Consider the following 15,515-nt stretch of genomic DNA (forward strand, 5'->3'; position numbering starts at 1 on the left):
AAGCGCCAATTTCAAAATACGCGGTTGAAGTTAACTCAATCGATAATTTTTCGTTTTTATAAAAAACTCGGTTTTGTGAATACTCGAGTATTCGAAACCGCACAGCACCACAAATAACCTGCCCATCATCACAACCCTGCTAGACAGCTGTTAGTCATTTGAGGGGTCAATTGACAGATATGGCTGATGGAAATTTACATCAGGGCGTAAAGCAAAGTTTCTATCAGATTGTGAGAGGCGACATGACAAACTTGATGTAAACATTCTGTATACGCATACACATACATACCATGGTTTTCCATAGGAATAAAAGGAAAAATTCAAGCATGGTTCAATTCGGGCATGCTTAACCAACGAACCGATATCATTTCGTTAAATAATTAAGAACGTCAAATTAACGAAATGATTTTGTTTCGTTTTCTGCCATATCAAAACGAAATCAAATCGTTTATGTTGATTTTTAATTTCAAACTATGCTGGCAAAGCTGATTGATGGCGGAGTCATTAAAGGTGAAAGCATTAGCCAAGCTGATTGCAACTTTTCTCATGAATTTTGACAGTACGAACATTTCTCAGAGTATTTTTGACATTACCACCAACGAATTAGACAAACAAATTACATGGAGTTTGTGTGTGTATGTCCGCTCGCTGTTATCACCTTACAGCTTCACCATGGCTATAGCTTTGCCAGCACAATTCTAACATAAATTATCACGTTTTTGTTAACGTTTTTAACGTTAACGAAAGCTTTTCGTTTCGGTTAAAAACGAGATACAATTTATCTTGATAATTTCTTTATCGATAATATTTCGAAGTGTTTCAACGGAAAGGGTGGAAAGTTTTTGATAAACGATTAGCTTAACGTTAAGGTGCATTCCTGGTTCAATTATATGGTTGGCTCATCTGTAAAGCAAAAAAATATGTCTGTTCATATTGTCAAAATCTGTGTATTGGTGTTGGTGCGAATGGTACGGAATGGAAACAGAGAACTTAGCAGTTTTTGTATGTGTAAGAAAATGTTGTCAATGGGTAGGTTTCATTTTGAGTTTGCCATCTCCCTTTGACAATCCCTTCGGCCAAGCAATGAAATAAATAAAATCAGCTGATGAGATGAGCCAACCATATAATTGAACCATGAATTCATGCGAGTGTTTAGTGATGTCAAAAATTCTGTGAATGTGTTGGAGTTTCCGTCAGCTCTGTCTAGCAGGGAAATCACACACAGAAGTTTGCCCATAAAAAACAGTTGATCTTTTGTTTACATGCGCAATGCGCAATCTTGTATGTGTAATTTGTGACCCAACATGGCACAGCACGTAGCATACGGCCCAGCTGATTAGATATCAGCTGTGGCTTTAATTTTTTGCGCGTTAAATAAAGAATCGTATGGTAAACATTTTTATATTTATAAATATAAACACACCAAAATGTATCCAAGAGTTGCGCCAAGTATAAACCTTTCCAGAGGATTAGCAAGTCAGGTACAAACAACCAAAGCTTGTATGCAGTAAGTAATCTGTCGAGATATTAGACAAAAGGTAAAATAAAGTTTTTGATTTGAACAGAAATTGGACAAGCGTTGTTGGTCTGGAAATTCATGCACAACTGCTAACCGATTCTAAACTCTTCTCCGGTAGTAGTACGAAATTCGGAGTGCCACTTAATACAGCAGTCTCTTATTTTGATGCGTCTTTGCCTGGCACATTGCCGGTGAGTCGAATACCATGTGGAACTGTTTGTAAAGCTACACAAAAGTCGAAAGTAAACTAATTAATACATATCATGGTTTTTCTCAGGTACTAAATCGAAAATGTGTTGAGCTAGGAATAAAAACAGCTGCGGCGCTCGGCTGCCGTATCAATGAAATGTCAATGTTTGATCGTAAGCATTATTTTTATGCAGATTTGCCGGTAGGTCACACCAAATTACCATATTAAAACCTATTTTTAAGCTATTTATCACTATCACATTTGTAAAGGTTGGCTATCAGATTACACAACAACGTGCTGCATTGGCAAATAATGGTGAACTTATCTTTCCAGTAATTGTACCAGGAAAAAAACCTTACTATAAAAAAACACGCCTATTACAATTACAATTGGAACAAGACAGTGGTAAATCGTTACATGATGATGTATTGAAGAGGTAAGCATTATTATCTCTCAATTCCAATCTTATAATTTTCCCTTAAATGTTCGCTATATTGATTTTTGCGTGCGTGTGAACGGTGGTCAGAAACTGCACCAAAGGGATTTTGCTGGGGTAAATGAAATCCAGAGACCGTACAGTTGTAGGTGTCAGAAAACCGCTCCCGTGGCAGCGTACCTAGTACGAAGGTGGGAGGGTGTAGTTGTTGTTTTGTAGCGATAAGGACACTCCCCGAAGGCGTTGGGGAGTGTTATCGATGTTGATGGTCCTTTGCCGAATGCAGATCTGGTACGTTCCAGTAACAAGCGCCATTAAGGTACTAGGCCGATTATCTGGGGAACTATTTGGTATTGAACAACTTGGTGTAACACTCCCATAAACATTCTAAGAGTTTCCTTGCTGTCACAAAAACAACAACAAGATCGAAAAGTGTTCATATACAGTCAAGTACGGTTGGGTAGTCGGCACTTCTCAAAATCATTAGGAAGTGTTTTTACCGACTAACACCTGCAGCTTTTGACATTCTTGAACTCAAGATTAACACCAATCGCCTCTAACATCAATCTCCCTATGATCTGCCACTGCTGAAACTCCGCCAACTATCCTATCCATACTGGCGGCCACCGTGGTGTGATGGTAGCGTGCTCCGCCTACCACACCGTATGCCCTGGGTTCACACCCCGGGCAAAGCAACATCAAAATTTTAGAAATAAAGTTTTTCAATTAGAAGAAAATTTTTCTAAGCGGGGTCGCCCCTCGGCACTGTTTGGCAAGCTCTCCGGGTGTATTTCTGCCATGAAAAGCTCTCAGTGAAAACGCATCTGCCTTGCAGATGTCGTTCGGAGTCGGCATACAACATATAGGTCCCGTCCGGCCAATTTGTAGGGAAAATCAAGAGGAGCACGACGCAAATTGGAAGAGAAGCTCGGCCTTAGATCGCTTCGGAGGTTATCGCGCCTTACATTTTATTTTTATACTTATAGGATCCACAGCGGGTTAGGGGGGGGGGGGGTTAGAATATACCCGCGGTAGGTATGCCTGTCGTAAGATGCGACTAAAATACCAAATAGATTCAAGGGGTTGTGGAGCGCAGCCCTCACCTATCCCTGGCGAATCCTGTTTCATTAACAGACAAAGCTCCTGCGACCCCGAACTCTTCATGGATGTAGGCGGTGGGAGGGAGGGATGGGCTAGAAGGTCCCATGTGGTGATAACCAAACCGTTCCCGAGATGGTCGGGCTTGGTACCGGAACTGCATCCGGCAAAGGGCCATCAACTCGATAACACACCCCAAGGCCTTCGGGGAGTGTCCTTATCGCTACAATGACAGCCACAGAATACAGTAAATGTTTCAAGCAGATGCTTGCTCGAGTGTTCAAGACTATAGAATTCATTTGGAGCTATTTAAGTCTACATTGGTTTGTTTCACTACTCATATCAATAAATTATAAATATTTTCTTGCTACCACTTTAGAAGTCTTGTCGATCTCAATCGAGCCGGCGCTCCGCTCATCGAATTGGTATTTGCACCCGATCTAGAAACTGGTGAAGAAGCTGCATCGTTGGTAAAAGAATTAATTTTAATTTTAAAATGCTTACGTTCATGTTCCTGCAAAATGGAAGGTTAGTGGTGCCGTAATTTTAACAAAAAATTATATCATTAAATACATACTTTTTTTGCACACCATAAATAGAGGGTGCCCTTCGTGTTGATGCCAACATCTCGATTCATAGGAACGGTGAACCGTTAGGAGTGCGTACAGAAGTAAAAAATATTGGTTCAGTACGTAGTATTTCTCAGGCAATTTCATACGAAATACAAAGACAGTTTGTAGTTGTAACTAATGGTGATGTTGTTACGAATGAAACACGCTCGTGGGATGCAATAACGCGCTCCACAGTCGCCATGCGTGATAAAGAAGTTTTACAGGATTATCGTTTTATGCCTGAACCAAATTTACCACCTCTGCGTTTAAATTTGGCAACAGAGGGTGTATTAACCAATGATTTGATATCAGTGCAATCAATTACTAATGCATTACCTGAACTTCCAGAAGATACGCGCAAACATTTGATGAATAAATATCAATTGAATCAAGATATTGCTGTGATATTAGTGGTATGTTTATTTAATTTTTTTTTTTTTTATTATAGTTTTTATACAGAGATCGAAAAAATTATAGGAACCAGAAAGTAAATTTTACCCACACAGCATTTAGATGATAAATTTTTGAACTTTCCTTCATATCAATACAATTTGACTACTCCTTGCGAATAAATACTGAGTTTTCATACAGTTGAACAAAATAAATAATAAAATAAGATTACTTTTAATGATCAAAAACTGAAAATCATTTTTCGATCACTTTTTGAAATAATTTTCGAATAACTTTGATGAATAAATTTTAAGACTTTAAAAAATTGAACATAGAGAATAATAAAACTTGTTTGCTTTTGATGATCAATAACTGAGAACAATTTTTCAATCACAATTTGGAACCATTTTTGAATTTAATTTCTTTAACTTCGGTGATCAAAAATAGAATAATATTGCAGACTACCTTTCTTGAATAAATGATGAATTTTTCACTTGTTAAAACTATACTTCTAATTGAAAATTTGATTTTTCTTCATTAGCTCACAATTTTTCAATCATAAAATCCAAAAAAATTACATATATACAACACATATTCAAGACTAAAAGTAATATAAGTGCTGCTGCTAACCTAAGATGTCTTCTAACATTTCTATAGATGCGGCTTCCCAGAAAAGACATACTGAATTGAACCGATGTACGGAAGTTGTAAGCTGTTTAACCGCTGGTAAGTTAAGCTTGATCGACACGCCTGGACCCGGCTTCAACATCCTCCATGAGCTATGATTGTCGAAAACATCTAGTTATATTTAAAGAATGTTATGAGACATAGTAAAATCGTGATTTTTAAAGTGACATCGTTACCATGATCTAAGATGATGATCATAGATGATGTTGGATGTTGTAGTCGTATGTGTGTACAACGGTCAAGTTAATTACTACCTGCGGTTCAAAAAGCTTACTTCCGAGCTTCCAGATGCTTTCACCCCTTGATGAAATATGATTTTTATATAGTATTTAGTTATGTATTAAATATGATGGAAAAATTAATCACAATCTTATTCACAAATGATTCCAAACCATCATATAATATGATTGAAAATTGTTCTTAAATGTGATCAAAAAATGACTGGGAACAGTAATCAAATGTTATTCCAAAAGAAGTAAAGTACAATCTTCCAGTAATATCAAGTATGATAAAAAGATGAATAAAAAGTGTTTCGAAATATGAATCATAAATGATTATTCAAGAATAATCACATTTATGGTACATTTTTCTCCCGACGATACGTTAATTTTCGAACAGAAAATGCTTTTAAATTTGAACGTTTTTAATCATCTTGGGGTATGATATTTGAATATTTTTTTATCAAAATTTTCAAAAAATGCTGGCTGGGTACCTGCGGTTCAAAAAGCTTACTTCCGAGCTTCCAGATGCTTTCACCCCCTGATGAAATATGATTTTTATATAGTATTTAGTTATGTATTAAATATGATGGAAAAATTAATCACAATCTTATTCACAAATGATTCCAAACCATCATATAATATGATTGAAAATTGTTCTTAAATGTGATCAAAAAATGACTGGGAACAGTAATCAAATGTTATTCCAAAAGAAGTAAAGTACAATCTTCCAGTAATATCAAGTATGATAAAAAGATGAATAAAAAGTGTTTCGAAATATGAATCATAAATGATTATTCAAGAATAATCACATTTATGTTACATTTTTCTCCCGACGATACGTTAATTTTCGAACAGAAAATGCTTTCAGCATTCTCAGCATTCTTTTAAAAAATTGTGATTTTTTGGTTGCATATTATAAATCTCCATTCCTAAATGCTTCAAAATACTTTAACTCAAAGCTAAAGTGTGTGTGTTATTGAATGATAAAATATAATTCAATATAGAGTGTGAATGTAGGAACCATTCCCAATCTTTAATGAATGTAAACTTGAAATGAATGCACACTTTTTTCCATTCAGTACTAAATACTTTTTCCACAAGGTTATTTTTTGCTATACTTTCATTGTCATCAGATATGTTAAATCAATTTAGGAGTTGGGTGCAAAAAAGGCGTAAAATGTATAAATAGAAATAATAGCCCCTTCTAATTATTCAAGTAGTTTAATATTTAGGAATTCATGAGCTTAACACCGGCTTATAATAATTGAATATTCAGTCATTATTTTTCAAAAGAAAGAAACATTTACTGGCATACTTCGATTTTAACATTTCGAAAACCGCACATAATCATCATCAGTCAATTTCGAATGTTATCAAAGGTTTCACCGAGATTCGAACCGCGAATCACATGGTGAAACTGCAGTTGCCTTAAATCATCGCAATATGCAAGTAAATGTTTCTTTCTTTTCAGGTTCTCTTAAACTTCGCAATCTATTGCTTTCTTGCTATATGTCAAAATGGTTCTATATGTCCTACTTATTTTGCTATTGTAGTAAAATGGATTTTGTAAATGAACACATTGTGCATTGACCAAATAGAGTAAATTGTGGATATTTGTCGATACTTGAGCTTAAGTCATTTAAAGTTAAATACATCAAAGTACATAGGTCTATCGGCGATTTCGTTGGAGGTTCCTAATTCCGAGAATTTCGATAAATATATGCCTAATTCCATGGCATCGTCCTACAGCGATTCAGGCTTTTTCTATTCACCTGAGTCACCTGTCATATGTGCTACAAAAAAAAAAAAAATGTTTAATTGGGAGAAACTCTTCAGAGGTTATTAATTTCCCTCCCCACAAAGAGATTGACTGGCTCCATCGGACTACAGTTTTTTACAGCTGATGTTTTAACAGTGTTTGACAGAATATAAATATAGGGCCCGAGTGATTGAGAAGGACCATTAGTCTCTCTGCCTATTTGTATGGCATTTGTAGGTTGAATTCTATCTTACTTAAGCAGATTTGTATTCAAAGTTTATTTTCTTTGCTATCAAAAAAGCTGCAACTACCTATAGGGCCTACTTATAATGACTGGCACATTGGCAACACTTATTTACAACGATGACAATTTTCGGAACAGAGATGTTGAAATGTTGGTCATTTGCTTTTTTTATTATTAAATTATTAGGAAATTTCAATAAGAATACTTTTCCAGTTAACTTCTTTGTGCTTTATTACCATTTAAATATCGAAAAAACTGGTAATTACGGACAATAATTAAATTTTTGTGTATATATTTTGAAGTGGCTTTAATTAAATGCAACCATGTGATATTTGAGCGGGTTTTGTGCATGTACGACATTTTTCATAATTGATTGGTACTAGAAAAGTGTGTGCACACTCAGCAAAGGCTGCATTCATTTGAATGCTTATTCTGTGTTGAAAAATGTTTGTGTTTCTTTCAATTACTTCATCCTTTCTTCGGATGAGTTCAGGAGTGCATTCTTTTTTTCCACTACTGAATGAAGAATGGGTTAACTTTTAAGCCACATTCCTTAGCAAGGAATGAATGAATGAAGAGCAAGCATTCTTAAATCAATGATTTAAAATTTCAAATGATTACAGCTCTGCTATATATATAATAAAATAATTAAAAAATTTTTTTAAGTTGAACGGTTTTATTGAAAACAATACTTACATGAAGTAATAATAATACTAAAAGCTAGTAAATAATTAGGTAGGTCCTAGGTATTAGTCATCACACTCCTCATCAATCTAGGGCGTTGATCAGACAATTAAATAAAAGCGTTGGGCGCGTGAAATTTCTAAACATGTGAGGCGTAGCATAACCTGATTAAGGTTCAGTTGGTCTTATATATGACTATCAATAGAAATTTGACGCGTCCAACGCTTTTATTTAATTGTCTGATCAACGCCCTAGATTGATGAGGAGTGTGATGACTAATACCTAGGACCTACCTAATTATTTACTAGCTTTTAGTATTATTATTACTTCATGAAAGTATTGTTTTCAATAAAACCTTTTAACTTAAAAATTTTTTTAAATTATTTTATTTTCAAGTTTTTAATCTTTATTTAATTGTCCATTATTTCTCATTCTATTTAGTTCATTTGGTGACTCATTATTACAATGACTCTTTCCTGACAATTTGTTACAATCTAAGTCCTCAATACATAATCCTTCCAAAGACTTTACTCGACTCTGCTCCACGTATGCTTGTCCCTCCTCCAACTCCAAATTTTTTGATGTCACTTCTACCAGACTGTATGTAATATTTCTTTCTATTCATGTATGTATTATGTGTTCCAAATATGGACCAAATCGGACCACAAATACGATTTTTTTGAATATCTCGATCTTTGCGCCACCTAGCGGCGATTTTTTTCATAGGTAACTTTCTATTCTTGTATGTATTATGTGTTCCAAATATGAGCCAAATCGGACCACAAATACGGTTTTTGTGAATATCTCGTCCTTGCGCCACCTAGCGGCGATTTTTTTCATAGCTCGCTTTCTATTCTTGTATGTATTATGTGTTCCAAATATGAGCCAAATCGGAACACAAATACAATTTTTGTGAATATCTCAATCCTTGCGCCATCTAGCGGCGATATTTTTCTTATTGTCATCGGGTTCTGAACTATATTCCAAGTTTCAAGCTTGTAGCTTGTCGGGAAGTTACTTAAATTTCAATTACAAAATACGTTCACAACGGCCGTGCAGCCTGTAAATTCAACCTAAATAAAACCGTTTAAAAATCAAATTCTGTGTGTGTGTGTGTTCCCTAGTGGCTATAGGTTCCTTCGATGAAGACGAAGGTTTTTCATATTTCAGAACTAAGAATTTTAAACTTATTTTTTTTTTTTGAATTTCACGTGCGCCACTGGGTGATGGGACAAATTTTGTATGTCAGCAAAAGTTACTCATACGCCATGTACGTGCTTAAGTGCAGAACTTTTGTTTGGTCGAAAAATTAAAGCGACTGCATTGAGTGATTTAAATCAAACTGATTACTGATTACTCGGCTTGCGCTGCTTTTATACTCTCCGTTGCTTCATTCGCATATTTCTACTAAAGGCTAGACGTTTCGCCTGCTTGCTAATTGAGCTACATATATGCGTGTGTATGTGTGAGCAACTAACTTCGACTGATGACAACATGTGTGTGCGTGAGTTAATCTTCGTCACCTTTTATGTACGTGTGTAAATGGATTAATTCATGTATTCATGTACATGAGAGTGGCAGTTTGTTTTATTGTTGTTGTGGCTTTATTTACTATCAGCTTAGTGATGCTAAAATTCGCCACAGTATTATAGTTTTTATTTTGAAAGGACAAAGGAACACTAATTTAAAGTAACAATATTTTTTCCAAAATAATTTTAAGGTAAATTAATCTGAGAAAAATTATCAGACTGTGTTATTCTTAATTTTTGCTGTAGTAATTGAGGGGATGTGTGGAATAATGGTATAAGTCGAGTTACACCGTTTTTCCATAATTCAGCTAAATAAAAAGAGCACGATTACATACACATACCATATTTATCCTAGAAAATAATAGTGATATTTAACAAAGATATTAGCTTCATTTATGGAAAAACGGTATAACTCTCTAATAAAATTTTGCAGTAGTGAAGCATCGAAATGGTATGAAAATATATTCAATGTCGTAGACCAGAAAGAACTGAAAAATAAAAGAATTGAAGTGGTTTCAAAAACGACTAAGCAGGCAGAGAACTCCATTGTTAAAAATAGAAAAAGTTTAAAAATGATAAAAGTAGTAAAAACAAAAATTGCTAAAAATAACAAACGGAAATAACAAATAGTTATAAGCACATCTAAAGGAATAACGGTATAACTCAAAAAAAAAAAAAAAGAAATCATCCATTTTCTAATAAAATTATGTATATATAAAATTTGTTACTTTTTCTTATCAAATAATCATACTATCTAAAATCCTACCAAGCAGGATTATTATAAACTTATTTTTACCTGCTATGTTAAGTTTTTTTTTTCAATTTTCTCAAAAGGTTAATTCTTGAGTTATACCGTTATTCCACACATCCCCTCAATTTTGAATATTTATATATTAGTCCAGGAGCCCACTGCAAAAAACATGTTGCATGTTGTATTCAAATGGGACCAGTATAACTCATTTACTAGTATTTGGGGCAACTTCAAACCGTGGACTTGCCAGATCCTAGCTTGGCAGGATCGTGGTAATTCGTCGATGAAAAGTCAATTTTCGGCGAAAATATGTTGCATATTGTATTCAAATAAAATGTTCAAATTATGAGAGTTGGCAACGCCCCGACCCCAAAAGAACCGACTTGCTAGTCGGTTCAAAGAAGGAGCAATTGCTCCAAAATTTGTTGCATAGTGTATTCAAACAAAATATTCAAATTATGAAAGCAGGCAAAGCCCGACCCCAAAAGTACCTACTTGCCACCTCCTATCCTAGAAGAAGCCCTTGGCAAGTCGGTTCTAAGGTTACATCTTTTGCCGATCTGAAATTTTGCATGGAGGGTAATCTTATTTTCTATACACGTGGCAGGAAAAAAAATTTGCAGGTTTTAAGTTCACAGTTTTTTGCACTATTTCGAAAAGACTTAATACTAAGGATTATATTCGCATACGGTTTAGAGGTTATTTATTAATGCATATTTCAAACACGATGAAATAACCAACATGGCTGTATTCATAAATTAAAGAAAAAATGTTTACATTAGTCTGCGCCTTTGTTGTATAGTTATATGCATATGAAAAAAATGTTCGCCTAGCGAGCTGCATTGCCAATAAAGATCACATTTGCGAAATAAGGAACACCAAAATGCACGTTTTTTCTAAATATTTTTCAGTTTCATTTAGCTCAAAGTGAATATATTTACATTATTTTATTTCAACTGTGCAAAAAGTACTTATTCTATATCAGATTCATCTCCGGCCAACACTATTTCATCGAAGTCTTCAGTCTCCACATTTTCTTCCGAACTGTTTATAGAAAATCTCAACACCTCATCAACATCAAGAGGTACCGATTCACCGGCGAACCAGCGTGGTTTAAAAACTCCGTGATCATTAAACCAACCACATTCTTCCGCAGGAAACTTAACACAAGTTGATTCAGTCGCGTTTAGCTACATCGAACTGACGTAAGCTGTCCTTAATAATTTTTGCTTAAGGGATTTCCAGCATGGTGGAATAGTACTTGAGTCAAAGCCCTTAATTTTCTTCATACATTTTTCATTATCTTTTGTTTTTCCATTCATCCTTTGGAAAATTTGTAACCTTGCATTGTTGACACTGGCGCAGCATTTCACATTATACATATTACAAGTGAATTCTTGTAGAACTTCCATCTTCAGTTGTATCAGTCAGAGAAGCGAACGCTTGCTGAAAAAGTTTATTACCTTCCAAAATTTTAAAAGGCCTTCCTTTCCCTCGATTAAAAAACGACTCTGTATAATCACATAAGTGAAAGCATGATATGCTGACAGAGCTAAGCACAATGTATAACCATGAATGGGCGCTAGTTCCGAACAATTTATGCACTCTTGATCTAGGATGCGATTCTTTTTCCTTGATTGAGGACAAGCCAGCCAAATTTGCTTGTCAGGAACTTTGTATAAATTACTTAGTAAAATAATCAGAACATCAATGTCCGATGCTTTTACGAGAACTTTTGAGTTGGGCGCCAATTTCGATATATGAAACATTATTCTGGTATCAGCCTCTTTGTGTTGGCATTCTAAATTTCCTTCCACTTTTTTAACAACATGGTTGTCTGAACCGGAAAACGAAAAACACTGCTCCTCAACTGTCATGAAAACTTTCTTCTCTTGTAGAACAGCCGCCATTTCGTCATTCTCCCAATGAGTTGCTAAGAATCTCACGAAGCACTCTTTAAACCGAAAATTTTTCAAGCTACCTACAAAGTCATTTGGACGTGGTTGAAGCGGACCACGTATAGTGAATGGAACGTCAAATTCTTTACGCGTCTGACTTTGAAGATCTTTGATCGATGGATGAAAGTATCTATCGAAGACTAGATAAATTTCTGTTGACGAAGTGCTACATACTCTTTGCAAGATGAATTCGGCCAACTTTCCGCATGTTTGTGGGAGTGATCCTCCAAGATGATATAAAAAAGAGAAACCGTCGATTATATCCACATTAACAGAAGGAGGACCAACCAGTGTGGCGCGAGATGTCAAAAGTTTTGCCAACGCTGATTTTTCGGTACGATTCATTTCTCCCGAATACTGAAATAATGCTGGAGGTACTGGAGCTAGTGGAAAAGTCAGACAAAATTCAATATCTACTTTTTTTCGCAGCTATACCCAAAAGCCTTGCAAAAACATCTCTTTCCATCTTAAGCAAAGCCGTTTTGCTTCCATCTTTACTGCAAATTTTCTTTTTTTGCACACTGAGAGGAAAAATAGGAAATTATATTCCGCTTATTCGGTTTTTCAAAACTAAAACTACCAGGTGCTGCAGAAACATTTTCCATAAAAGTTACCTTCTGTTTTTTCCCCAGTGACACGACGTTTAGAAGGAAGTCTGCAACTTCAGACGAAGCTGCTCTACCAGGGGATATATCGAAGAGAACGTCCTTGTGATTATTTGAAGGAAACGGATTTATTGACTTTTTCACAATCGAAATCAGGCTTTTGAGATTATTTCGGTCTTTTTAGATTCGACTCTTTTCAATGCATATGAATAACACCACTGTTTGTAAGTACGGCCTGTTGGAATACGTGAGATAATACTTTAGTTCGCATCCTGTGACTAAGAGCCCATCGTTTCCTGGCTGAAATCGAATTTGTGAAGTGGGTTTACCTGTTCAAGTGTTTGCTGCATTAGCATCGATGGTTTGTTCAAGGGTAGGGTCCACCAGTGATTTAGCTAATTTATTTTTTGTGCGCTTTACACCAAACGCTACACGTTTGAATTCTTGAATAAGAGTTGAAATTTCTATTTTTAAATCAGCCTAGCGTAATTGGGCTGATTCAGTGCAAAGAATAAGTTGCACATTTCATCGATGCTAATTATGTACAAGTCAGATATATGACATTTTACAAATTAACAGTTTGTACACTGTTGTTGTGTTTGTAGAATATTATATGAATCAACATATGAAAAAGGGGTTTTTGATCCCTAACTCCACTATTAGAAACCCTAAGTATGCAAATTTTATGTGCTCGACTAGATCAACGAATTGAGGCATATCTCGTCCAGAGAATATTTTCACTGCCAAACAGTGTAATTCATATTACATGATGATGAACTAAAATGCAATTTTCTCAAAAAGCGCTCGGGGAATTTTCGTAAACTTTTATTGCTGAGCTTAATTTAACTCACAAAGAAGGAATCCGCAAAAAAACCGAGATAGTATGATGAATAAAACATAGTTCAAGCATACCGTGTCCTTTGAACCGACTTGCCAAGGGTTTCTTCCAGCCACGGTTTGAGGTTGCCCCAGATACCAGTAAATGGGTTATACTGGTCCCATTTGAATACAACATGCAACATGTTTTTGCAGTCGGCTCCCCTACTACATGTTCAGGTAAATATATTTATTGAAATTTCACTTTCAGAATGAGTCCAAGCTTTTGGATTATTTTTTAAATATAATGGATGATATGCAAGGATTACCTGGTAAACTTGTGGCAAACTTTCTAATAAACGATGTTTTAACTTTTTGCAACAAAGCTAATATAGATGTGGATAACTGGTAAGTAGCTATAATGCGGATTCACATAAACGCTTTGGTTGCGTTTATTCGCTTTGATGCTATGACAGGGTCATAAGATAACAATGAAACGCCTGGCCGCTTTCTAAACCTTGAAGCGACCGAAGCGTTTATGTTAATCCACCTTCACGGTGTTCGATTATTCAACTTTTTTCAAAACTGGGCCCAACTTACGTTACCTTTGATCCGTGACCGAAACTCATAACTTAAATCGCAATAGCCCTGAAATGGTGGATCGAATTAATGACATACGTGAATTAGCGATAAATAGTACTCCTTAGATCTATAAGTTATTATAATTTTAGAAATAGTGTAACCGTTGCATAGTTATCGTTGGAGTGAAAATGGTTTTCAGCCACATAATCTGTTGTAGCGAATTTAGTGAAATTCCGCTTATTCCAAACCTTCTGCTAACGTTCGATTCGCTAAACTGTTGAATAAATAACTCCAATATTCAATAATGCTAAATGGTCTTTATTATACTACTTTGAGAGTACTTCACAATAACTCTGACTTCACAACTAATTGCGTGTTTAAATCAAACTGCTTAGTCATGCCTCAGCTTGCGCTGCTTTTATACTCTGTTTCCTCGTTCATCAATTTCTCCTAAGGTCTAGTAATTTCGTGAACTTCATGCTTGATTACCAGCCATATACATGTATATTTGTAGTTTGTAGCCATATGCGTGTGTATATGTGAGTACTACTTCGGCTGATGATGACATGCGTTTGTGAGTATCTCTCTGCTGCCTTGTATGTATGTGTGTACATGATGATTGATTTGTTTACGTACATACGAGTGGCTGCTTAGTATCGGCTTAGTGATGTTAATATCGCTTAGTGATGCTAATATTCGTCACACTATATTTATAATAATTTTCCGAAACTCCTTGATCTGCATAAGAAATATTTTTGTTCCAGTTCTATTAGACGCAGAAATAAAACGATTTGAAACTAATGGTTATCAAAAGTGGTGAGATTTTGAAGACAATGCAGAAATATTTTTGAAACAGTGCCTACATAAGGATCATATTAATGCCGAAACGACACAGAAAAAATCTAGCACATATCTCGAAATAGTCACGAAACTATCCCCAATAAAAGCAGAATAAAGGAAAACAAAATCCAAACACTTAGGAGATAGTCCCGAAATTATATCGAATATAATCCCGAAATGATCCCGAAACGAATGTTTCCGAAGCAATCCCGCGATAGTCAATAAATGATCCAGCGATAGCTCCGAAATTAGTCCGAGTCTGAAAATTATACTGAAAATAATTTCCAATTCGTCTCAAAATAAACCCGAAAACATCAAATGTCTAAATTATCTCGAAAGAGTGCCTAAATAATCCGAACATGATTCCGAAAACAATCCCTAAATTATTTCAAAATAGTATCGAATAGTCTCGAAATTACTCTGAAAAAAATCTCTGAATTATCCTGAAATAGACCCTAAAATAATCCCAAAGAGATCCCGAAATCGTCTGAAAGTGATCCAGAGACAATTCTGAAATTACTCCGAAATAGTCTAAAAATGATCATTAAAACAACTCCGTATCGGTATCGAAATGATCCCGAATTGATACGATGAT

At 35.3% G+C, this 15,515-nt stretch overlaps 1 protein-coding gene across 6 annotated transcripts in view; it reads left to right on the plus strand.

The window, feature by feature from the left end:
- The first annotated feature begins 1,229 nt into the window (after positions 1-1,229).
- GatB (glutamyl-tRNA(Gln) amidotransferase subunit B, mitochondrial) overlaps positions 1,230-15,515 on the plus strand; it is a 159,874-nt gene continuing 145,588 nt past the window's right edge. For all 6 annotated transcript variants that reach the window (XM_067761386.1, XM_067761385.1, XM_067761384.1 and 3 more), the window contains exons 1-7: positions 1,230-1,507; positions 1,566-1,710; positions 1,797-1,910; positions 1,979-2,145; positions 3,623-3,771; positions 3,843-4,267; positions 13,770-13,906. In XM_067761386.1, coding sequence (XP_067617487.1) covers positions 1,428-1,507; positions 1,566-1,710; positions 1,797-1,910; positions 1,979-2,145; positions 3,623-3,771; positions 3,843-4,267; positions 13,770-13,906 — 1,217 coding nt within the window. In that variant the 5' untranslated portion in view covers positions 1,230-1,427. The remainder of the gene's footprint in view (positions 1,508-1,565; positions 1,711-1,796; positions 1,911-1,978; positions 2,146-3,622; positions 3,772-3,842; positions 4,268-13,769; positions 13,907-15,515) is intronic.

Source organism: Eurosta solidaginis, chromosome 1 (genome assembly GCF_040869045.1).
Source record: "Eurosta solidaginis isolate ZX-2024a chromosome 1, ASM4086904v1, whole genome shotgun sequence".
Classification (NCBI taxonomy): Eukaryota; Metazoa; Arthropoda; class Insecta; order Diptera; family Tephritidae; genus Eurosta; species Eurosta solidaginis.